The 27,157-nt window shown below is 36.1% G+C and overlaps 1 protein-coding gene across 1 annotated transcript; it reads right to left on the reverse strand.

Moving 5' to 3' along the window:
• Positions 1 to 3,836: 3,836 nt before the first annotated feature.
• On the reverse strand, positions 3,837 to 5,379 carry LOC102627439 (uncharacterized). The gene is made up of 2 exons (XM_006494993.4): positions 5,104 to 5,379; positions 3,837 to 4,369 (listed from the first exon to the last, which is right to left on the reverse strand). Exons 1-2 carry the CDS (start codon positions 5,284 to 5,286, stop codon positions 4,187 to 4,189), a joined length of 366 nt encoding a protein of 121 aa, XP_006495056.3. The 5' UTR covers positions 5,287 to 5,379; the 3' UTR covers positions 3,837 to 4,186.
• Between the last annotated feature and the right edge of the window lie 21,778 nt (positions 5,380 to 27,157).

Genomic DNA, 27,157 nt, shown 5'->3' on the forward strand with positions numbered 1-27,157 from the left:
TGTTTGGCCTAGGAACCCCTCAACTGCGTTGGGTTGCTCATGTGAACCCTCTTGGATAGCAGAGCACATGTCAGTCGCATGTCCGACCATAGAACATACGCCACACGGTCTCATTTGTTGCCCTAGAGCTAATTGTTGCACCAAAGAAGTAAGATTTGAAACTTGTTTTCCTAGAGAAGTAGTACTTACCTCATTGACTCGCTTAGGTGGTGGCAGTAGATCGTTCCTAGTGTTGAACTGTTGGGAATTAGCAGCCATGTTAACAATGAGATTTCGGGCTGCTTCTGGTGTCTTATCCACGAGTGCTCCTCCACTAGTGGCATCAATCATACTCCTATCCATAGGTAGTAGACCCTAATAAAAGTATTGAATAAGAAGTTGATCACTTATCTGATGGTGAGGGCAACTAGCACATAGCTTTTTGAATCGTTCCCAATAGTCGTAGAGCGGCTCTCCATTATACTGTCGGATTCCACAAATTTCTTTTCGAATGCTGCCAGCTTTTGATGTTGGGAAATATTTCTCCAAAAATAGCTGACGCATCTCATTCCATGTAGTGACAGTACCGGAGGGAAGATAGTACAACCATTCCTTGGCTGAATCCGCCAAAGAGAATGGGAAGGCCATTAGCTTAACTTGCTCTTCAGAAACTCCGGCTGGTTTCATTGTGGAGCAGACCACATGGAACTCCTTCAAGTGCTTATTTGGATCCTCTCTTGCAAGACCATGAAAAGTATGAAGAAGATGAATCATCCCAGATTTGAGTTCAAAGTTTACCTGAGGGTTTGGATTCTCAATGCATAAGGGTTGCTGGTCCAAGTTAGGAGCTGCCAACTCTTTAAGTGTTCGGTTGTTATTCTGAGCCATTGGTTCGGGTTCTGGGCTGCTTGGCTCTATCTTCGGGAGTGGAATGTGGATGGCAAAATCGAGTTCTGAATATGATGAGGTTGCTCTAAGTTGTTCGAGTTTCAATCGAATGTCCTCTATGCTCATGAAAATCTAAATATAGAACAAAAAATAACTAATTAAAATAAAATAAATAAATAAAATGAGAAAAGAAATAAAAAAAATAAAAATAAAAAGAGTGATAATAAACAAACTAGACGCCAGTCCTTGGCAATGGCGCCAAAAATTTGGTAGTCTCGTTAAGGTGCACCAAATTTAAAACCTTACCACTAATATAAATAATTAGTACAGAGCGAGTAAGGATCGATCCCACAGAGACTGTGCTAGTTATATTTATTATTAACTCCAAAGCAAGATTTAAAATAAAATAATAGTAGTAATAATAATAGTAATAATAATATAAATTAATCTAACTAAAGAAAATGCCAATTATAAATAAAAAAAGGGGTTTATGAATTTTTAACTAAATAGTAAGAAGTAAAAAAATTAAAACTACGAACAAGAATTTAATAAAAACTCTAATTAAAGGAGAAAGAAATAATAATGATGAAAACTTTGGTTAAAAGATCATTCGCCACCACCAAACATGCACATAATATATCAATTTTATCATCAATTTATATTAAAACTATCAACTGTAGACAACAATAAGCTCTGTTAGTCCCAATCTTTCCTTAGTGTGTCGTTAGGCAAAATAAGCTCTTCACCTAATCTCTAACCATTAAATAATTTAAAATAAGCTCTTTAAATTTAAGATAATAGAAGCATTAAAAAGAGAAAGATATTAGGTTGATTTAGGCAATAAATACACAAGCTCGGATTATTTAACCTAGGTTATGTTCTTCAATTGAAATCACTAATTCCAACCTGCTACTAATGATTAAAATATCAAGACAATTACGGATCAAGAATTTTAATCTAGCAATAAAATTTATTCAAGTCCTATCTAATTGGCCACTCAAATAAAACAAGAATAAACCATGAACATTAATTATAGAAGAACATAAACAGTCTCAATTAAATAAATTGATTGATAGAATTTAAATTTAATTGCACAGCATGTTTAGGGTTTTGAATTCACCCTCAACCAAATAAAAATTTAGCCTAACATAATTAAATTGGGAATAAGAGAATTGACAAAACCAATCATGGAGATTAATTCAAGCGGCTGCCCTTTTCTTCAACTCCTTTTCGGTTTCTCCCTTGCTTTTCCTTCTTGCGGCTGCTGATTTTTTCTTCTTCTTGCGGCTGTTGATTTTCCTCTTACTGCCGAATTGGATCTGCCCTGCTCTTTTTTTTTTGTCTAGCGGCTGCGATCTCCTTTTATAATGCTAGTTGACCGAATTCTTCTCCAACAAGAATAAAGAAATCCTTTTTCAATTCTAATTGAAATCATTTTCCAATTTAACGCCACCAAAAGCATTAATTCCAACTTTTGAAAGTCAATTGCGGGCCCGTTTAAATGCTTTCCACTTTTGCAATACCATGCACGCGTACTCCAATTGCCAATTGGAAAAAATTAAATCTTTTAATTATTCAACATTTCTCAATTGGATTAATTGCTTTGATTTCTTCCACTCGGTTTTATCAATTTTTGACTGTATTTTTGTCTTCCAATTTAATCTTTATTCCTTCTCAATTTGAACTTCTTCATGCCTTTTTTATTCATAATCTCTAATTAATTCCCTATTCAATAAAATAATTTAATTAATTAAAAATAACAAATAAAAATAACTAGTAATTAAATAATTAAGGGTAAAATATGTATAATTTAAAAATTAACTAAAATAACTAGAATATTTAAGACCAAAACAAGAAAAAGATGGAGAAATTAATAGTAAAATATATGAAAAATATGGGCTTATGAAATTTGTAGATTTTATTGTGGGACCGTCAGACCTACTAAATAGTAGGTTTTTATTAGACGGATGTACCACGTCAATATATTAAGATGGTTTTGTATGTTACACGTAAATTTTTCCCCTTCTATGAATAAAAAGATTACATAACTCAAATTATTGCTTGACAATCAAATATATAATTAATTAAGTCTTTCCTTTGTCAGAGTGGAATTTATTGATGAAGGATGAGATTAAATTTTTTGCATTTTTGAAATAATGTTAGAGATCCAAATGTTTAAATTCTAACTTAGAATCTCAAGTGTTGTTGATTGAATTGTAGAACAATAGCTTATCTTTTAACATTTTACGCTTGAAAGCCCATAGGGATGTCATGCGGACTGACACTGGCGTTAGAGAATTAGAGAAGGGGAATTATTTTTTGAAAATGGACATTATAAGTAAACATAAGGAAATGTTTTGTTTTACATTTAACCAAAACATTGTAGTTATAAAAAAATATAAGATAGATTTTACGCTTAAAAACATTGTTTAAACTGTAGGGTGCTGAACGAAACTAGAAAGCCAGCAAAACAGCATCATTTAGTATTTCGAGTGTCAAATGCACAATTGTTTATCTCTTAAATACAAAAGTCTGTGTAAATGTACGTGTATGGATAATGAGACCTTCATTGTGTATGACTGCATAAGATACCTTACCTGACACATTGCGTGAAGCATCAGCAACCTTACCTATCCTCGGCATCCAAAAGTAAATTTCTCGCATCCCTTTCTGGTGCCTCAATAATAAGGGTTCTTAATTCCATTCATTAAAGATTTTTATTCATAGTTTAGAATTTATTTTTCAAATTTATCAGTACTCTTTTTATTATTTAAGTAGTGGTAAAACCCACAAAAAATAAAGAAAAAGAAAATAGAAGTCATAACAAATGAAACTTCTTCCATGAAGATAGAAAATAATTTGAATTGGTGAGACACCAAAATATATAGGATAAAATTATACTTGAGTATAGAAATGATTTGTATGACATTTGCTCGATAATGTTAGTTAGTAAAGGCTATAAATGCTTCCACAACATAATCTTAATTAATTAATTTAACTCAATTCAAATTAATTTAAATGCAACCTAATGGAAGGCTAAAATGAACAAGGCTAAACTTTTTTTTTCCTATATAAAGAGATAAGAATAATCGTTTTGACAAACCATCGAAACAAATGCTTAAAGAAAAAAAAAATGACAAGAAAGTCTAAAATTTAAGATTCTAATATTATATGATGTCTTAATAAGATTATTAATTTGCAGTTCCCTTCATTGCTGCTTAATTGACTTCAACATTCTTATGTTACTCTATTTTCTTTTCCTTTATCTTTAGGTTGCACATCCACTTTGTCTTTTGGCTCTGTAGGAACTGCCGATGCCTCACTCTTTGGAATCCTCCTCTGCCGCTGTCTCTGTCTTATGTTCTTGATCATTAGTTTGCTCTTCGTCTTTTGGCTCGGAAGGATCTGCAAATGCCTCAGTCTTGGGATCCTCCTCCCCTTTTGGCTCCGATAAAACTTCCGTGGTTTGCTGCTTTGAGTTGTCTTCCTTTTCTTCCTCAGTCTGCCATACATATGAATTTCAAATTATTTTGTATTTTATTATAGTTGAAAAAAAGTTTAAGGATAACAGACATGTAAAATCAAGAGCGTTCTGAGCAAATAAATATACGGTAACTAGATTTAAAGACAAAGTATAAAAATAATGATGTATGTATAATCAGTAGTACAACATCTATAAACGACAAAAAACAAAATTTGTTGTTTCTTTTGTCCTGTAGTAAACTTTTTTTGTCCTCTAATAATATACTGACTATTAAATATATCGAACAAGATTTGAAGATTTGGAGAGTACAAATATCTTCAAAAAATAACTAAAATAATTTTTTTTAAAAAAAAGTACATTCATCTACATCATTTAAGAGTGTGATGCAGCAGAATGTTGGAGGGCAAAATCAAGATTTTCAATAAATATTACTTCTATTGAACAAATATTATTTCAATTTGAAAAAAATATCAATAGATTTGTTCTGTGATTCCATTATTGATAACTAGATGCTTTTCTGTTAAATAACTTCCAAGTACAAACAAAATGAAGACTACTATGGTCTATCAGGGTCCAATTTTCTTTGGAATTCATGCATAAGATCAAGAATAGAAAACATAGAACGAATGTGAGATCAATGAACAGCGCTAGTAAATATAAAAAATGACATGCATATGTGATATACATTGAATATTGATTAACATTAATAAATAGGAAACAATTAGCATGTAAAATTAACTTTATTTAATTACCTCTTTAATTTCATGATCAGCGCCATCAACAGCCTTCATCTCCTCGCTCTGATCCGTCGGCAAAGTCGAGGTCTCCTCCACTCGCGGCTGATTGATACAACCCAGTTTTTTAAAGGTTGATAACATAGTATTTGAGAAACCCATTGGTAGTAGATGGATGTAATAAAGAGGATGAAGATTCATTTAACAGTTGAAAAATTATATATATAAAGAAACAAGCACAATTAGTAGCGGGGAGTCTAGGGTTTTTTTATAGTGAGGATTTTTGGTGGAATATTCATTCTATGGTAAAACTTTCCTTAATAACGTTTTTTTCCCCCTATTTACCTCTTTCTATTTGTTTTTTCTTTTCCTAAAAACTAAAAAGTACAAGCTGTAACACGTTAATCTAGACGAGAGAGAGAGAGATTACACCAGATCTTCTTTTAACTATTTAGGACAACGAATTAGTGAACAATTTCTCATGCCGATCGAAATCGAACTCATTAAATGTTATAATTAATACTGATACACTTACCTTATTTGGATAAAATTTTAATACGAAAAGGATATCTAAATTCTCAAAATTTGCTTAAATTATCGTATAGACTTTCTTTAATTTTAGAATAGGCCACACAAACTCTATCTCTCTCTTTTTACATATTTTTCCACAAGCTGTTTCGAATGTTATAGTTATCAATTTAAAATAAATAAATATTAAAATTAAATTAAAAATTACATACATTATATTTTTTAAATAAAATATTTAAACCATTAAAAAAGTTTAAAGTTAATTTGCAGGTTGTTATAGGGATGGCAATGGAGCAGATATGAATTGGATCTACATTGTTCCAGATCCAGATCCGTAATAAAAATTAAGATCCGTATCTACTCCAGATCCATTATGGATCTATATTTTTTGCTCTATATCTAGATCCGAAACAAAAAATAAAGATCTATATCTGATCCAAATCCAAAAAGAAAAATTAAAATCCAAATCTGCTCTAAATCCATCATGAATTCTAAATCTCAATAATAAGAGATCAATATTTTTTTAAAAAGAAAATTTAAGACTAAAATGCATTGGTAACAATTAAATTATATAATTTGTATAAAAAAATCTAATAAGTATTGTATCTTCTACTTTTACACCAAAATAAACAAATAAGAAAGATAATAAAATATCGATCAAAAGTAATTACAAGAATAAGATCATTATAATATTATAATGTCTCCTTTATCATCTTGATATCCACTGCACACCGTCATCATTCCTATATCATTAAATAATAACATATAAGTTAAAAATGATTTATTATATTAAGTGCTTTATTATTTTTATTATGATCATATTTAACTAAATATATGATTAATATAATTATTTTATAGTTGATAGCCACCATTGATTAGTGATTATACAAAATAAATAAGATTATGAGAAAATGATAGAAAAATAAACTCAAGTCTATGGATTTTCCTAACAATTAAAGAACTGATCCAAGCATTCAAATGAAGTGGAGAAGTGAGAGTAGACTGAAGAGAAAAAAAGAGACTAAATTATAGAGTGAAAAACTTAAAAAAATTAGGGCAGGCTATCCTAATTTTATTTTACACTTGATAAATTTTTGTCTTATTGTCAATTAAGTACCTTTAAGTTTTAAGATTCTTAAATACATGTTAATGAATAAATTTTATCATCATTTATAATTACATAATTGTTAAGAATTTTTTAAAATAAAATTACATTAAATGGTGAGTGGATATGGATTTGGATCTAGATATTAAGATAAATCCGAATTTGCTCTAGATCCGCCTTAGATCCACGCATCGATATCCAAATCCGATCCAATTGGATTTGGATCACATGGATCTTAGGTCAGATCCAATCCATTGCCACCCTTAGGTTGTTATAATCAAAGAAGAAGAAAGTAAAAAAAATAATAATAAAATAACTATTTGACTATTTATTGCCTCTAATGCAAGTAAGTTGACGCCACATTTTGATCTTGATAAAGATATATTTGATTGTTGAGCCACTTTGTGTGCAGGCCACTATGAAAAAATTGGTCATAAATGACAGATACTTTATGATAAATTTTAGAATATCATAAAATTACGATGAACATGTGATAGAATTTTGGTCTATTAAAAAGTAATGGACTTGCGATAAAATTATTGACTATCAATAATGTATGATAGAGTCGTGAAAAAAAGTTTCTCCATAAAAAATTTTGTGATAGAAATTTCATTTTGACCATATTTTAAAATATTATTTTAAATAAAAACAAGCAAAACGCCGGGTTTTAGTTTAACATATAATTTAAATTAAAAGAAAACATATAAATGATAAAAGCAAAATGCAGAGTTTAGAGCTTTTGTTGGAGTAAAATACATAAATTTTTCTGTGTAATATTCACTCATCACTTAACACACTCTGCTCATCACTTTATTCACTTACAACCTTGCGCTAGAAACTCAAACCTGATCAAGCTTCTGTCGCCTTCACCGCCAATCGACCTAAGCAAATGTTCTCACCATTTAGCCGCCGTTCAGACCCCACCCGTATAGCTGCTACGCTCACTGTCATTGAATACCCTTATCACAGCCTATCAAAGAAATCCTTCATCAAGCCGTTCTCTGCTTCTTAATACATGCCGTCGTTCAATGAAATCTATCACTATTGAAACCCTAACTTTTTAAAAATTAAGATATTTATTATGATTTCATTTTGTGCTTCTTTAAATTAAAATATTCATTACTATTTCATTTGGTGCTTCTTTAAATTAAAGCATTTACGAAGATTCCATTACAATCTTTTAAAGGAAACGATATTTGTCTCTACGGCTTAAAGTTGTGTTCATTCCGCTTCAAATTTTGGGTCTAGGTTTTGAAAGCCATGAGTTTTAAGGGGTTTTTTTTTATATATTTATGTACTGACAATGGTTGCATTTTTGCCCAGCTAGTTTGTTTCATTGCAATAAAAGAGTGCTCCCTTTTAAGACTCTATAATTCGGTGTTGATGTTACCATCGTTGACTTGTAACCATCCTTGCTTCTTTCTCTCGTATTTAATATATTGACATTGCTAATTCTGTTGATAGACATGAAAAAGTTCTATTGCATTTTTGTTTCTTCTTGTGTTGTGGGGCGCCGCGCGGGGTGGCGTGGGGTGGGGTGGTGGTGGGGGTGGCGCAATGCTATAAGAGTTATAATATTTAAGACGTCAACTAACTCTAGAAACCTTCCCAATTTAAGTAGCAGAAAGATTGGGGTTAGAATTTCAATCTCTACGCAAAAACCAAGCTTCTCTATTTTGTTTTTATGTTTTTCTACAGACTGGATTTACTGAATTATAAGATTGAGATAAGCCTCTGCAGTAACTAAATTTTTGGATATGTGATGGTGCTTAAATTCAATTATAAGAAGGAAAAGGAAGTTGGGTGATAGCGGGAATATAATTTAAGGGATTATTGTATGCTTTAATCAATTTGACACTAAAAGTGAACTGATCATTAACAGAACATGATTCATGGTTCAACGTGTAAGATCTTGGTAGCAAATATCGTTAGAATAATCAAACCCTGTTATCTAATATTTTTATAACTAGCTATCTAACGCATGACACTTGGCTAATTTCATTGATAACAAAATTCATTATTTGGATTTGCTAGCGTTGGGTTTATGTGCAATTTTTTTGCTAATTGTTTACGCTTTTGAGCTCTATAAAATTTTGGAGAAAGATGACTTGAAAATCATTGTTTGCTATTGGGTCTTAAACCAAGACTAAATGATGATTTCTGAATACAAATAGAATTTCTCAATAACAAAATAGATCTATTTGTTCTTCATAACTTTCCTTATCGTCTGTTTGGGTTTTCTTTGTGCTTTATGTGGTTAGCAAATTTATGCCTTCTTTGTTTATAAAAATCAAAATTATAAGCATTTACGAATGATATTTGTTGATGCAAATTTTTGTTCAATGTATAGTGATTGATTTGTGTTTCGGGCTTTCTACTAAATCAAGTTTTGTGGCTTATTTTCTCCTTAATGCGAATGTCTTAAATCATGTCTCCTTATGGTTAATTATTTTCGAAAAGGAAACAATTATCAAAGAAATATTGCGTGCTGGTGATAAAGCTTCGAAGCTCATGTCAATTCTTTTTGCTCAATTTTTAGAGAGAGAAAATTTATAAAGTGAGATAGGCTGAGTTTTTGTACCCATTTTATGCCTATTTTTCTTTTACCTTCAAATAGGTGGTCTTGGTTATTATATAGGCATCTTGAGTCAATTGGAAAGTTATATGACACTTCTCTTGTGACAAGTGTCAGTTAAAGCCCATGCTTGTTCATGACAAGTATTTTTTGAACACTCGTCATGCTTTAAATTATATTCTTAATTAGTAAATTTAATTTTTACGGATCCGGATATCCAGGATATCCGCCTGCAATCCAGACAGATGTTATCCACATCTAGATCTACAAAAAAATTTACGGATGCGGATCCGAATCCAGAAATAAAAATCTCAATTTGGATCCGGATTCGGATGTGGATGCACCTTTGCCATCCCTAGGCTTGAGCTTTAATTAAGCACTTTTGTTAGTTCCCTACAAAGAGGATTGATTTTGCAATATTTTGCCCGTAAGTGTATTTTGTAAAATGCTTATTAGCGTGTAAACTCATTTCATAGAATATTTATTTGCTTATAGGCACATTCGATTGAATTTTTGTTGCCTGTAGGTTCATTTTGTAGAATGTTTGTTAGACCGTGGGCTCATTCCTTGGAATGTTTATTTACCCATAAGCACATTGCATAGAATATTTGTTTGCTCATAGGCGCATTCTATATAATATTTATTTGCCTATACACATATTTCATAGAATTTGCATTTGCCCGTAGGCTTATTCCATAGAATGTATATTTGCGCATTTACCTGTAGGCATAAAGAATGTATATTTGCTTGTAGGCATATTTTGTAGGATATTTATTAGCCCGTAGGCTCATTCCATAGAATGCTTGTTTGCCCATAGGTGCATTACACAAAATGTTCTTTTGGCTTCTAGGCTCTTACTTAAAGATATTTTCTAAGTGTCTAAGTCTTTTTTAGTATCGAATGGAAAAGATCATTTTTTTTTAAAAGAATGGACCTTGTTCTTCTTCTTCTTTTTTTTTTTTTTGGTAATGAATAGACCTAAGTCATTTGTAGAAGAATCACGGCCTTGGCACTTTGTCAAAGACTCATCTTTTGGGCATTTTACTTGGAAATATTTTCTAATTGCCTAGGCATTCTTTCTAAGGAATGGACCTAAGTCATTCTTTGTAAAGAACGGGGACCTAGTTTGTTCTTCGTAAAGAGTTAACCTAGGTCGTTCTTTGTAAAGAATGGACCTAGGTCACTGTTTGTTAAGAATTGACCTAGGTCACTCTTTGTAGAATCATACTTTTGGCACTTTGTCGAAAACTTGCTCTTTATATGTTTTACTTAAAGATATTTTCTAAGTGTCCATGTCATTTTTTGTAAGGAATGAACCTAAGTCATTTTTTGTAAAGAGCAGATTTAGGTCGTTCTTTATAATATCACAGTTTTGATGCTTTGTCAAGTACTGACCCTTTGAGCATTTTACCTAGAAATGTTTTTTAAGTGCCTACGTCCTTTTTTGTAAGAAATAGACCTATGGATTTAAGTCATTGACCAAGGCCTGTAGAGATAAATTTTGTTATCTCTACTACTAGAAGGGGATTCTGTATCCACACGAAAATGCTCTAGTGATAAGGGCCAATGTAGTGAGCAGGGAATTCAATGGGATACTAGTGGATTAAGAAAACTCAGTGGATATAGCTTTTAAATCCACACTCGACGAGATAGGAACCACTAACTTGAGGCGTGAACACATTAACACCTCTTTAAAGGGATTAATAGAGGAAGGTTGGCTTCTTTAGGGGTTGTAGAGCTGTCGGTTACTATAGACTTGAAACCATTTAAGAAGATAATAATGCTAGACTTTGTAGTTGTTGAAGAGAACAGTTCTTATTAGATGATTTTTGGGAGACGTTTTATGAAAATCGGCTAGTCTGTCATGTCCACCCAATATTTGGCCCTTAAATATTGAGTAAATTGGGTGGTATGCATATGAGTAGTAAGAGGCTACGAGAGGATTGCCAGAAGCTATTATGCAATTGTAGCTAGAGAAACCATGCAGATAACCTCACTAGATGTCCGAGGGGGATTCTAAGAAAGGAAGGCAAAAGCCAATCGGAGATGTAAAAGAAGTAAGAATAAGGCAAGGTGACACGAAGAAAACAATGAACATTAGTGTAAATCTAGAGAAATGATTAAGGAGAAAATTGGTTGAGTGTTTATGAGCACACTCCTTGGTCACATGAGGACATCCCATGAATTGATCCAAGTATTGTGTGTCACAAGTTAGCAATCAATAAAGAGGGAAGGCCAGTTAAATAGAAGAGGAGTTGTTTTAACAAGGAGAGATATGATGCCATAAATAACAAAGTGGAGAAATTGTTGCGAGCACAATTCATTTAGGAAGTTGACTATTGTTGGTATTTTTTATAATCAAATGCTATTGATGCAATTGTGCAAGTGTACACAACAAGTAATAAAGTGATGAATATTCAAGATCGTCTCCACAAGGATTGATGTTATTAGAAATGCTACAGCAGTCACAATAGTGCAATCTACCTTAAGTCCGAAGTTTAACAAAATGTAAAGTAGGTTCTATTGAAATTGATAATTGTGAAAGAATAAAATAAAACAATGCAGTAATGAAATAAATTAAATTAAATGCGTCTAAGAATCAATTGAGAATATGGTAGTTGAATGATCAAACTCTCTTTATGGGCTGACTGCTTTTCATCAAGTTAACACCAGTTGTTACAACAATTGCTACAGCACTGGGCAGAATTAGTCTGCATCCTCAGCTGTTGCGTGTTGGAACTCTCACACCCTTAAGTATATTACCAATGACCAGTTGCTATTCTACCTACGACATGGCCTTATGAACCTTTATTCTCTCCACCCTACAAGGTGATTACCTATGTCTAGTTTGTCACAAATCTTAACTTCAAGTATAGCCCTTTTGAGATTCAAGATAAACTTAATCTACAAAGCTTAAATTAAGATCAAGTATTACTCTAATAATATCCGCTAAGATATGCCCTTTTACGGCTCTATCTTAACTTAAACTATTAAATGGGTGGTCAACCGAAATAACAGTTATAATAATAGCTACTAGAGTAAAATGCTACAACAATGATATAGCAACTCATAAGAATAGTCAAGAACCCATTAGATTGTTTGTCACTCAACTACAAGCAAATTTAGTTCATATTCTGAAAGAGAAAAACAAACATCAAAATATTGGTCATGAAATACATCAATTCAATCAACGAGTAAGGAAAAGAACAAGTAGAGAACGATGAAGATTGAATCCAAATAACTCTGCTGGATTCTTCACTGATGCAGAATTGGTTCCCTTGAATTCAGATTGTTTTCTTATCTTCCTCTCGATTTTTCCAATGTCAATTCCTTGTCGCCGTTTTATGTGGTGCGTGCCTCCTTTTATAACTAAAAACTAGGGTAAACAAAAGCCTCAGGCGTGCAGCTGAACCGCGCTAAGTTTTCTCCCTCAGTACTCCAAGATTGCTACAGAAATGGTTGCTCTAACAACGGCTATAACACTGCACTGTTCCCAGTTGTGCTTCACTTCTTTTGTGGTCATATTCTTTCATCCTCTTGCTAGTCTAATATCTCAGCATCCCTTCATGAATTATAAACTTCTGAAAACCTATAATTATGCACATGTTTTGAGCACAAATTACTTTAATTCAAGCAAAACTTATTAAGACTCAACTAAAATGAATGTTTATGAAAAATATAACCAAAATATAATAAAAACACCTCATTTACTCTCTAAGTGATCTTGATTTAAGTGTAGAATTGCTGTAATAACTCTCATTTCATAGAGTTATCACACCCTCAAACTTAAATCGTTACTTGTCCTCAAGTATTGACAACATACTAACACTTCACACACATAATCATGCAACACACAACTTAGCTCTTTTATCAAATTTGCAAAGATTCTTTCACCTTCAGATTACAATCCCAATCATGCAAAATGACCATAGTAAATCAGTTCTAGACTTAAGCTTCCTTCTGTCCACAGTGTGTGTGTGTTACTTTGATTGAATTTCAGAGATGTTACAACATTACTAAGAGATTGCATGTATTTCAGTAGTAGCACAATTTTATTCATATATGGGGTAGCCTAAATCGTACATACTCAAACTGTGTTGTCTTTAAGAATGACAACTCGAGAATATTCAACCTCCTTACTGCAACATTTATTTTTCATGTGAATGCCAATCAATTGTAATGATGACACTCAATTACTCAAACTATGCACAGATTAGAGTTGCTGTAGCAATATCTGTAACATAATCTTATCTAGAGATATCTTTTACTCAAGGCTGAACATGGGGCTCATGAACAGACCTGGCTACTTAATATTCTAGATAGAAGACTTCCTCGCATTATTGTCTTACTTTTTTTTTTCATAGCTGCTACAGCACTGCTCATAACTCTTTTTGCCTTTGGACGCAAATCTGCATATGGGGTACATACTCAGCTCTGGTTACTCAGCAACTTGAGTTATCGAAGCAAGCACAGTCAATCAAACTTTTTCTCCCCAAACTTAAGATCTTTTCTATTCTTTTGGTTCTGCTACAACAGTCTCATAAAACTTCACCAAAGTTTAAGTATCAGGACATAATTTCACTCTCCATCTATAACTATCTCTAGGTAAGGTTTTAATTGATACACTTTATAGTTTATCAAATGATGAGGGCAAAAACCAAGAAAATGAAGGAAGCATTAAATGGATTGATTGGGCACATCTCAAATTCATACCTTGTCCAAGATACTAATCTATCCAAATTAAGCATTCAAGAAAGTCAATGCTTTGTCAATATTATTCAAGCTTCTATATTTGATTGGAAGTGACTTGCAAGAAGAACAAACAAAACCTTATCAAATTAGAAAAAAATCAAGTAAAATCTTTGTTTCCTAATCTGTTTTCAGAACAAGATCTTTTATTTTCTTTTCACTTTGGTTATATTTAGCAATACAGAAAACCTTATTCCATTAGTAAAATTCAACTATATAAACCCATGTAACCCTATTGGGAATTTTATGTCAAAGTTCATAATAGCGAGAGCTTTTCTCTTTGGTTCTTCAAAAAACTTTCAGAACTTATCAATATCTATCTTGTGGCTATCTTTATTGACTTTCACTCATAATTTTCTCTTCTTTGTGGTGTCGTGACTTGTTATCCGACAGTGCAGACCAGACTAGTGCCTATTCAGGATCACCTCTGGAATTTACGTCGTCGGTTTCCCGTCGATATACTCAAATGGGGAATAAGAAAAACCTCTAAAATATTTTTCATCTCGGGTTATATAACCCAAAACAGACTTTCCTTTAGTTTAAAACAGGGCACCAAACCAGATAAGAAAACGATCAAAAGTTTTCTGATGCACAGGATCCTTGCAATAAGGCAAGTACAGAGCATACTTCCTTAGGTTTCAAAATGAACAAATGTAATTCTTTATTCTTTTTGCATTTGATCTGCAAATAAGGCTTTTTGCAAGCACTCCGAAATGGCTCTTTGTCTTTGAACAGTTCTTTGAAAAACTGCTTCTGCTCACAAAGTTTATCAAGACAAGTTTTGGCAAGCTGGAAGATTTTTCCAAGAGAGATGTTGTCAAGGGAAAGATTGGATGATGTGAGTTGTCGCTGTATATCTGGTTGGAGTTCATCTGGAAGGGAAGCCAGAAATACATGCTTTAATGTCGGCTCATTGAATCCATTAAGCTTATAGAACAGTAGGGACATGCGTTTGTAATGGAAATTAAGATCCTTAGCATTAAGGGAACAGCATTTCATGTTGAGATAGTCTCGTCGTGCAGCTTCAAAGACTGCAGAGGGGTCTCCAAGGAATTGATCATGGAGAACCGCAAAGGCACTTGAGACTTCTGGTAGATCAACAAACTGTAATTGGGGATATCGGCCCAAAGAATCAAACCAATCTCTTAGAGAACCTGTAAAACGAGTAGCAAATTCTCTAAGGACTGATTGAGTTGTGGCTCATGGACGTAGCATTTGGAGGTCAATCCAGGCAGACATTTCATTAAGGCGATCACGCCATTTATGAGATGGAAGATCATCAAATGTGAACCAGGGACCATTCGATGATTTTTGACTGGTGGAACCGGTCTGGGTTTGAGCTGGAGGAGGTTGATTTGTGGCTGAAGATTCAGGCATTTCTTCCTTAACTTCGGAGGGAATATCAACATATGGTTCTGTATGAGAGGTTTGGCCTTGAGGAGGTGGATCAGGTTGGGCCATTAAGATTCTGGTGATATCAACATAGGACTTTTCAGAATCACTAGTGGATACTGAAGATTCTGTGTCAGTCTCAGTATGGCTATCAGAAACAACTAGATTGGAATCAGAAGTTTGGTCATCTGTGGTAGAAGAGTGGGCGACTGTATGGGCACTAAACTGGTGCATGGGTTGTTTATCCTTGTATTGAGAAGGTGGTTGGGATTCAGTTGGTGGTGGAGGTACTGGTGACGATGCTGGAGTAGGACCAGGAGAATGTTGGCCAGGGATGGTAATGGATGAGGGATGGAATGTGACGGGTCGCGATTGAGGTTTAGGCTTTGGTTTAGGTTTAGGTGGTGGTGGTAAGGGATTATCCCAAAAAAGAGTATGAGTCATGCCAAATAACTTGGAAGGATCATATTGTCTGATGGGGGAAAGCATAGAGGCAAAAGGGTGGTAAGTTGGGCCAAGGGAAGGAATATGAGGTGATGTGGTGAAAAGGGTAGGTCGCTGTTTTGCAGATTCAATCTGGTCAAGCTCAGCTTTTAAACGTCTGATCTCCTTCTCCTTTTAATCAAATTCTAGGCCATAATAGCGCTGGGCAAGCATAGCTCGTAGTTCAGAATCGAGTTGGGTAACTCGGGACTGGAGATTTTGGTGGATCTGCTGCATCTGTGCAGAGATGGAGTCAACTTTTGTCTCAAGTTGTTCAGTTCGTAAACTGATTTTCTCAACTTTGGAATTGATATTCACTAAAGTATCATTCTGTGCTCTAGCATTTTAGGTTTGCCAGTTGAGGACTGATTCAAAAGGTTTGGGAGGTTTTAGGTGACCGGATGAGGTAATTGGTGAAGAAATAAAGGGTTTGGACACGACATTGCGTTGGGAATCTGTATGAGTGTCTAAAGGGGGAAAATATGAAGAATAGTATGAAGAAGTGGATGAAAACATCATACAAGCCAGTGGGGGTGTTGGAAGTGAAAGTGGTGATGGAGTCTCAGATTTGCAATGCTTTGTAATCCATTTGAGTTCTTTTTGGTAAAAGGGTAATGGAGCTGATGGAGGTGGAGGATCTTGTGGTGGTTTGGGATTATAGTGGTGGCAGGAAATTGGAGGTTTTTTCTTTTTGGGTTTCTTTTTCCTTGTGGTGGCATAATGGTCATCTTCTTCCCAATCATCCCAGCAGGGACAATTTGGGTCACACATGCCTGAGCCAGGGGCATCCCATAGGAAATGGCCATTGTGCTTGGCTGGATAAATAGGGTAACCTTCAGAAGTGAACCCTGTAATGGGCAGATCTTCTTGGGCTGTCTGAACAGCTGTGATCATTGAAGAATAGGTAAAGGAGAGCCGAGGAGGCTCTTGTGGAGCACTTGGAGGTGGTTTAAAAGTCATTCGGACTGTTCCATCTTGGCGTCTTTCAAACATGCATTCAGAGGTCTGAATTGGAGCTGTATTGTTATGGAATTGTTCATAGTTGGAGATCCATTCAAGAGGCATAAGCTTGATGAGCTCATGACGAGGAATTTTTCGTGGGATCTGGATTATGGTTGGGATCTGGTCAGATTCAGCTAAGACCATGAGGGTATCAGAATGATGTTCAGGAGTGGGTAGATCTAAGGCATGATTTTGAAGCCTATAGACCAATTGGTGGTGTAAGGTGGCAATTTTGGCAGAAAAAATTTGTTCAGCACCTTGGATCTGAACTTGGACTTTCAAGGTTGTGGGCAAATTGGGGTCTTGAAGGGAAAGATTAAAGTTGGGATAGAAGGTGAGTAAAACACTGCCGGCATGAAGAGTTGTGAGGACAGTGCCAATAACAGCATCTTGGTACTGTTTAAACCGGGTAGCAAGCATAGCAAGGCGAGTTGTAACCGGTAACCCTTTTCTCCCGTGAAGGGTAAGGATTAATCTGATACCTCCAAGATGAAGATGAGTATAACCTTCTCGTTTCCAGTTGGTGAGCAACTCGGAAGGAATCTCCAGAGTGACATATTGCTCAGCAGAGGTGGCTTGAAGAGCACACTGATCCAGGCGGGAAGACTGGATATATTCTTTAGGGTGAGGGCGTCTGGTAGAGATGAAGGTGCGGATACTGCAGGTAAAGGAGCTAGGTCGTTTGTACAACTGATAAGGGCTAATAAGAGGGTAGAAGGACTCACTGATTTGGGATGATTCAGGGATATATGAATATTCGACAAGGTTTTCAATCTTATTGGTGGTATGAGAAGTGCAAGATCTGGGCAAAGAAAGAGTAAAAGAAAGAGTAACAGGAAGGGAAGATGAAGTGGAAGCCATGAATGAGAAGTTCTCTCTGCGCCTGAAGTCTAAAGAGCAAATCAGAGATAAAAACTTAAATTATACCATTTTGAGCAAGAAAACAGGGATTTAGAAAACATGAAAGTTTCAAGGACGAGTATGGCTCTGATACCATTTAGGTACGTGACTTGTTATCCGACAGTGCAGACCAGACTAGTGCCTATTCAGGATCACCTCTGGAATTTACGTCGTCGGTTTCCCGTCGATATACTTAAATGGGGAATAAGAAAAACCTCTAAAACATTTTTCATCTCGGGTTATATAACCCAAAACAGACTTTCCTTTAGTCTAAAACAGGGTACCAAACCAGATAAGAAAACGATCAAAAGTTTTCTGATGCACAGGATCCTTGCAATAAGGCAAGTGCAGAGCATACTTCTTTAGGTTTCAAAATGAACAAATGTAATTCTTTATTCTTTTTCTTTCTTTAGAACTTCATTTGCAGAGAGAGAGAGGAGAGTTTAGAAATTCATGGTTTGAGGAAAAAACACGAGTTTTATTGCTTCAAACTTCTTACAAGCTTCTATCTCTTACAAGCAAAGGGGAGATTCCTATATATAGGAGAAATCTCAGGGAAGATAGGACAGGATCCCTATCTTTTACAAAAGTAAAAGTAAAAGTTACATCATGACACACCTTTAATTATTACAAAGAGACAAAGTGCTTTAATAATTAAAGCATGACTTTGACAAAAGCAAAAGCAAAAGCAAAGTGCAATAATTATACAAGACAAAATTATCAGATTAATCCTTACCCTTCATGGGAGAAAAGGGTTACCAGTTACAGCTCGCCTTGCTATGCTTGATACCCGGTTTAAACAGCACCAAGATGCTGTTATTGGCACTGTCCTCACAACTCTTCATGCCGGTAGTGTTTTACTCACCTTCTATCCCAACTTTAATCTTTCCCTTCAAGACCCCAATTTGCCCACAACCTTGAAAGTTCAAGTTCAGATCCAAGGTGCTGAACAAATTTCTTCTGCCAAAATTGCCATCTTACACCACCAATTGGTCTATAGGCTTCAAAATCATGCCTTAGATCTACCCACTCCTGAACATCATTCTGATACCCTCATGGTCTTAACTGAATCTGACCAGATCCCAACCATAATCCAGATCCCACGACAAATTCCCCGTCATGAGCTCATCAAGCTTATGCCTCTTGAATGGATCTCCAACTATGAACAGTTCCATAACAATACAGCTTCAATTCAGACCTCTGAAAGCATGTTTGAAAGATGCCAAGATGGAACAGTCCGAATGACTTTTAAACCACCTCCAAGTGCTCCACAAGAGCCTCCTCGGCTCTCCTTTACCTATTCTTCAATGATCACAGCTGTTCAGACAGCCCAAGAAGATCTGCCCATTACAGGGTTCACTTTTGAAGGTTACCATGTTTATCCAGCCAAGCACAATAGCCATTTCCTATGGGATGCCCCTGGCTCAGGCATGTGTGACCCAAATTGTCCCTGCTGGGATGATTGGGAAGAAGATGACCATTATGCCACCACAAAGAAAAAGAAACCCAAAAAGAAAAAACCTCCAGTTTCCTGCCACTACTATAATCCCTTACCACCACCACCTAAACCTAAATCAAAGCCTAAACCTCAACCGCGACCCGTCACATTCCATCCCTCATCCATTACCATCCCTGGCCAACATTCTCCTGGTCCTACTCCAGCATCGTCACCAGTACCTCCACCACCAACTGAATCCCAACCACCTTCTCAATCCAAGGATAAACAACTCATGCACCAGTTTAGTGCCTATACAGTCGCCCACTCTTCTACCACAGATGACCAAACTTCTGATTCCAATCTAGCTGTTTCTGATAGCCATACTGAGACTGACACAGAATCTTCAGTATCCACTAGTGATTCTGAAAAGTTCTATGCTGATATCACCAGAATCTTGATGGCCCAACCTGATCCACCTCCTCAAGGCCAAACCTCTCATACAGAACCATATGTTGATATTCCCTCCGAAGTTGAGGAAGAAATGCCTGAATCTTCAACCACAAATCAACCTCCTCCAGCTCAAACCCAGACCGGTTCCACCAGTCAAAAATCATCGAATGGTCCCTGGTTCACATTTGATGATCTTCCATCTCATAAATGGCGTGATTGCCTTAATGAAATGTCTGCCTGGATTGACCTCCAAATGCTACGTCCAGGAGCCACAACTCAACCAGTCCTTAGAGAATTTGCTACTCGTTTTACAGGTGTTCTAAGAGATTGGTTTGATTCTTTGGGCCGATATCGCCAATTACAGTTTATTGATCTACCAGAAGTCTCAAGTGCGCTTGCAGTTCTCCATGATCAATTCCTTGGAGACCCCTCTGCAGTCTTTGAAGCTGCACGACGAGACTATCTTAACATGAAATGTTGTTTCCTTAATGCTAAGGATCTTGATTTCCATTACAAACGCATGTCCCTGATGTTCTATAAGCTTAATGGATTCAACGAGCCGACATTAAAGCATGTATTTTTGGCTTCCCTTCCAGATGAACTCCAACTAGATATACAGCGACAACTCACAGCATCCAATCTTTCCCTTGACAACATCTCTCTTGGAAAAATCTTCCAGCTTGCCAAAACTTGTCTTGATAAACTTTGTGAGCAGAAGCAGTTTTTCAAAGAATTGTTGAAAGACAAAAAGCCATTTCGAAGTGCTTGTAAAAAGCCTTATTTGCAGATCAAATGCAAAAAGAAAAAGGATTGTGATTGCAGTCCTAAAAAGAAACGGCATTTTAAGAAATTCAAAAATCCAGAATTTTCATCCAGACCTCGTCGATCCAGATTCTTCAGAAAAAAGTCATCCTCTTCCAGAGATTTCAAAAGACAAAAATCAAGCAGATGTTTTATCTGCAAAAGAAAAGGTTATTATGCCAAAGATTGTCCCAACAAGCGAGAAAAATCTATTCGGTTAGTTGAGCATCTCCAAGCCACTACAGATTATTCTCTAGAATAGGATGAATTGTAATTTTATTTCTCTGAGCAAGATGAACCGAATGATGAAACTGTGTTCGCTCTACAAAATTCCTCTGATGAATTAGACAGTGATCAGTCCCAAGTCATTTTCCATCAACAGTTACTGTCCCTTGACACTACTGTCCCTATACCTTCCATCAAACTCTAGATTTTACCCTCAAAATTCCAAAGGTCCATTCCAGCAATTGGTCTCATCGACACTAATGCCCAGCGCAGTATGTTAAACCCCCATATTCTAACACCAGACCACTCGATAGAATCTGAAGAACATTTCAAAGCTGTCAATGGCAAACTCTTCACCACTTCTTTGATTACCAAAAAGCCCATTGGTATTCAAATTTTCCCCAATTGTGTCATTTGGACCAAATTTATCGGTTCAACTCTTCCTAATAAGGACATCTTGTTAGGTTTTGACATCTTTCACCAGCTCAAACACCTCCAGATCATTCCCACTGGAATCCGAGTCAAGTCCATGTTCAAACCATTTACAAACATTCTGAGGCTCTACAATCTGTCTGAAACTCCTCCGTCCTACCAGGATATTTCTACCAAACTTTTGAGTTTCTGTCCAGAGTCCCATATTGAGTTCACCCATCCAACTCCATTGTGGAAAAACGAGTCTTTCTTCATTAAGTTACCGTTTAAACTAAATGAAGATATTAACCCAACCAAAGCTACCCATCCAGGAATGAGTCCTTCTGACTTACTTCTAACCCAACAGGAATGTTCCCAATTGTTAGCCCAAGGCCTTATCGAACCCACAAATTCTCAATGGGCTTGCCAAGCCTTTTATGTTGAAAAACATTCTGAGATTGTTCGAGGAAAGAAATGCCTCGTCATTGACTACCAGCCATTAAACATGTTTTTGCAAGATGACAAGTTTCCTTTACCCCGTCGACAAAGCATGTTTACTTTTCTAAAAAATGCCCAGATCTTTTCAAAATTCGATTTAAAATCAGGTTTCTGGCAATTAGGCATTGAACCCTCTGAACGGTACAAAATTGCCTTTTGTATCCCAAATGCCCATTTCCAATGGACCGTCCTACCCTTTGGCCTCAAAACAGCCCCATCCATTTTTCAAAAATCCATGGTCAAAATCTTTCAGCCAATTCTGCATCATGCATTGATTTACATTGAGGATATCTTGCTTTTTTCATGATCACATGATGAACATCACCAGCTGTTAACTCAGTTCTATGATATTGTCCAAAGTCATGGAATCATGTTATCGGTAAAAAAAAGCACCATTGCTACAGACAATATTGAATTTCTTGGTATGGTCATAAAAGATGGCCATTATCAGCCAGGAAAACATATTGCCCAAGAGTTGCTCCACTTTCCAGATCAGCAACTTTCCAAAAAGCAAGTCCAACAGTTTCTCAGCATCATCAATTACATCAGAGACTTCATCCCACATGTGGACCACTACACTCATCACCTCTCGGCTTTATTGAAAAAGAAGCCCCCAGAGTGGAATCTGACCACACAACTGCTGTCACTACTTTCAAGCAAATTGCGCAAAATCCGCCTCCATTAAAGCTGATTACTGATGGAAAGCGCATATTGCAAACAGATGCAAGTGATGAATCATGGGGTGCCATCCTCCTCGAAGAAATCCATGGAAAAGAACACTTTATTGCTTACGCTAGTGGACAATTTTCTGACACACAGAAGCATTACCATAGCGTGTTCAAAGAAATCTTAGCAGTAAAGAATGGCATCAAAAAGTTTGAGTATCATTTTATTGGACACCACTTTCTCATCCGAATGGACAGTTCAGCCTTCCCCAATATTCTCAATTTCAAAGGTAAAATTGTTCCCGAAAAAATGTTACTCAGATTAAAAGATTGGTTTGCCAAATATGACTTTTCGGTCAAGCATATAAAGGGATCCCAGAACCTCATCCCTGATATGCTCTCCAGACTCTCAAAACCAGAGAAACCTCTAACCCTGTTTTCCACTACATATCACTTTCCGATCATCTCCATGGCTACATCTCTACCCCCAAAAGCTCTCACCAAGAAAACTTTTCCCTTTAACAAAAACTTCCCCTCAGTATACTCCAAAGTATACTCCCAGAGACTATAATTGCCCTACCATGCCGTGGTCCCTCCTGTAAGCATCCAAAGCTCTCCAAAACCTTTTCCCCAAAGCATACGAACCCAGATGCAACGGACAGCTCATCCGACGATGACTACTTGAATCTCTCCTCTCCATAAAGTAGTTTGTCTTGTTGTAATAATTGTGTTTTACTTTATGGTTTTGTCTTGTATAATTATTGCACTTTGCTTTTGCTTTTGCTTTTGTCAAAGTCATGCTTTAATTATTAAAGCACTTTGTCTCTTTGTAATAATTAAAGGTGTGTCATGATGTAACTTTTACTTTTACTTTTGTAAAAGATAGGGATCCTGTCCTATCTTCCTTGAGATTTCTCCTATATATAGGAATCTCCCCTTTGCTTGTAAGATATAGAAGCTTGTAAGAAGTTTGAAGCAATAAAACTCGTGTTTTTTCCTCAAACCATGAATTTCTAAACTCTCCTCTCTCTCTCTGCAAATGAAGTTCTAAAGAAAGAAAAAGAATAAAGAATTACATTTGTTCATTTTGAAACCTAAGGAAGTATGCTCTGCACTTGCCTTATTGCAAGGATCCTGTGCATCAGAAAACTTTTGATCGTTTTCTTATCTGGTTTGGTACCCTATTTTAGACTAAAGGAAGGTCTGTTTTGGGTTATATAACCCGAGATGAAAAATGTTTTAGAGGTTTTTCTGATTCCCCATTTGAGTATATCAACGGGAAACCGACGACGTAAATTCCAGAGGTGATCCTGAATAGGCACTAGTCTGGTCTGCACTGTCGGATAACAAGTCACGTACCTAAATGGTATCAGGGTAAAGGTCTTTATTTTATGGTTATTTGAATTTGAACTGGAACGATCTTTGGCAAAAGAACCTCATTGAGTGCAGGGACTCACTTTTCTAGGTAAGCTTCACATCTCAGACAATATGCTAACCAAGTTAATATAAGCTCTTATCCCACATCGCTGGCAAGCCAAAGCTCCTGGTTGCTTATAAGCGCTGGGCAGTCCTCACCCTTTGAGAGCTCTTTTGGGGCTGAGATAGGCCCGGCCCAAATTGGTATTAGAGCCACGGCTCGAGGGCGAGGGTAGAGTGAATGATAAGCCAACGCTCTTGGTCGCTTATAAGCGCTAGGCAGTCCTCACCCTTTGAGAGCTCTTTTGGGGTTGAGTTAGGCCCGACCCAAATTTTTGATGATGAACTAGAAGTTATGAGGAGAAAGAAAAAGAAAAAGAAAAAACCTTCTCATCCAAAAACATCTTGCAAATCTTTTCCTCCACCAGATCCCAAACCTCATGTTCAACCAATAAGATCATGCCTAATGTTTTCAGGGCAATCTTATGAAGAGTCATTCCCTCCACTTGAAAAACAGACAGACACTCAAACCAGAGTTGTCTCAAAACCCTTTGTCAAATCCCCAGTTACAGCCTCTGGGCAACCTGAAGAGCCAAAACAGTATAGAGCTATTTTAAATTAGCAAACCAAAAATGCCAATGCTCAGAATCAAACTCTCAAACAACTTGGAAAGAAAATTGATCGAGTTGCCAGTCAAGTCTCCTAGACTGAAACTAAAGTTGATTCAACCAGCCATCGTCTTGATCATATGTACATACATCTACAAGACCGTATCTCTGAGCTAGATACCGATCTCAGACGATTGATTAACAATCATATCTGGGGTCCAGAGTTTAACAAGAAAGAAGTAGAGATCAGAAAACTTAAAGCTGAATTAGCAAGAATTGAAGCTGAAAAGACTCGTCTCACACTCTTCACCCAAACACAGTCCACACGTGTGCCTCCACCCGTGTTCGAAACCTATTCACCTTTTTATACACCTCCCAGACCTCAACAGCCTGTTTACAACAAGTTCTTTGGATTTTCACATCTTCAACCCACTCCTCAGTTAAACCCTCTTCACTGAAGAAATCAAAGTCCAAAGTAAAAATTTCAGAACCAAAGTCAAAGCCAACTTCATCCTCATCTATTCCTCTGGTACCTCCGGAAGATTCACTAAAAGCCACTCCTGAACCCTCTAAAAAGGATAAAGGACCAATGGATCAGTATCCTTATCATACTGTCCAAGACTTATCTTTTGAATCCTCTGAACCAGAAACAATATATGAGTCCAATCCGTCAGAGTCAAACCCATCTTCCTCTTCCTCATCCACAAACTCAACCAGTACCTCCACTGACTCTGAATCAGAATATGCTGACATTACGAGCATATTGATGGCAACCAAAACTGAAGATCCCAGTGCTTCAACTTCTACACCTATTATTGAAGACAGTTCTTCTGATGATGAGCCTAAAGCATCTCACACAGAACCAATGCCACCAATGCCACCACCAGCTCATGATCACTCAACAAAACCATCTTTAGCATCTTGGTTCACATTTGATGACATTCCCCGTCACAAATGGCCTACTAGATGTCAAGAATTTGCTACATAGATTGATCTCCAAGGAACAAAGCCAAATGCTCAATCTCAAGCTGTCCTTCGTGAATTCATGGCCCGATCTACGGGTTCTTTGCGAGATTGGTTAGAAAGCTTGGGAGAATATAGACAATTCCAATTCATGCAATCACCAGTTGGTACAACATTCAATATCATCTATGAACAATTCATTGGAGAAAAACAGCATCTACCGATGCAGACAGAAAAGAGTACCATTAGATGAAGTGTTGTTCTCTCAAACGACATCTTTTAGAATCTCATTACAAAAGAATGAGTATTCTATTTTACAAGCGAAATGGGTTCAATGAACCTTCTCTCAAACATGTCTTCATAGCCTCCCTTCCTTCTGAGTTACAACCTGATCTTCAAAGAAAACTCACAGCCACTAATCTCAGCATTGCTGACATCTCTTTGGGAAAGATTCTCCAAATGACAATGTTATGCCTAGATAAAATCCGTGAGCAGAAAGAATTCTTCAAAGACCTGATGGAAGACAAAAAATCCTTTTCTAAAGCTTGTAAAAAACCATATCTCAAGATGGAGTGCAAAGATGAAAAGAAGTATGTTTGTCTGACCAAAAAGAAAAAACATTTTCAGAAACACTTCCACAGAAAATCATCTTCCAAAAAACCATTCCGGTGCTTCAAGAAAAAAGATGTTTCCCAGTACAAAAAGAAAAAGTATAACCATTGTTTCATCTGTAAGAAACGTGGTCACTTTGCTCGAAACTGTCCTCACAAGTTTGCCAAAGCTATTCATCTCATACAGCATCTTCAATATTCTTCCCTCTTATCTGAGAACGAAGATGTTGAATCAAATTTTTCTGAACAATCAGAACAAGATGACCAAATTGCTTTCATTTTCGTAGAATCTTTAGATTCTAAGGATATTTCAGTCATCTATATAGTTCAAAATGTCAACCATGTTTCCACCATTCCCAGACCTTCACTCAAAATGTCAATCATTCCTTCCAAGTTTCATAAACCTGTTCCTGTCATCGAGTTTATTGACACTGGTGTAGATACCAGTATGATTGATCCTTCTGTTCTTCCCTCAGACTATTGAGAACCTCATTCAAAGCTTTTCAAAGCAGTTAATGGCGAAACTTTTGAGACCATTTTGATTACCAAAAAATCCATTGGTATTCAATTCTTTCCGAATTGTATAATTTGGAAAAATATTGTAGTTTCCAAACTCCCATATAAAGATTCACTCATAGGTTTTGACATCCTTCATTTGGTTAAAAATCTGTTTCTCACCAGTTTTGGAGTTCGCTACATACAAATGTTCTTACCTTATACAGATACACTGCGTCTGTATGCACTTTCAGAAATACCATCTCCATACAGTCATATCTCTCATATGATTAGTTATTGATTACCAGCCACTTAATTCTTTTCTTAAAGATGATAAGTTTCTCCTTCCAAAAATCCAAACCCTGTATTTGATGGATAAGTGTATATCAGCTGGAAACCAGAACTTGCAGGCTACTGGCCCTAAGGACAAACTTCGTTCTGTTGTAGATTTGGTGTAACAACGCCACGTACAACTACCCACTGGTATCAGAGCCACACTTAATGAAGAGGTGGTATCATTAGTAATTCCAAATAATGTTATTTGATCTCATAGAAGAAGATTAACTAAACATGGAAACAACTTCATCTTCAAGCTCAACCCCTTCATCGTCTTCATCCCATATTTCTCTTTCCTCCAGTCTCTCTCTTTCAAGATCATGTCAAAAACATGTAGCCTCCAAAATTGAAAACCTTGTCGAATATTCTTATATTCCCAAATCTGCCCAAATCAATGAATCTCAGTTCCCTATCATGAGTC

The sequence above is a fragment of the Citrus sinensis genome, chromosome 5 (assembly GCF_022201045.2).
Source record: "Citrus sinensis cultivar Valencia sweet orange chromosome 5, DVS_A1.0, whole genome shotgun sequence".
In the NCBI taxonomy this organism is placed as follows: domain Eukaryota; kingdom Viridiplantae; phylum Streptophyta; class Magnoliopsida; order Sapindales; family Rutaceae; genus Citrus; species Citrus sinensis.

Excerpts from the sequence above, each read along its gene's own strand:
- LOC102627439 (XM_006494993.4), bottom strand. The coding sequence starts at position 5,286 with ATGAATCTTCATCCTCTTTATTACATCCATCTACTACCAATGGGTTTC. Across the intron at positions 4,370-5,103 it reads CTGATCATGAAATTAAAGAG|ACTGAGGAAGAAAAGGAAGA; the intron begins GTAATTAAATAA and ends TATGTATGGCAG.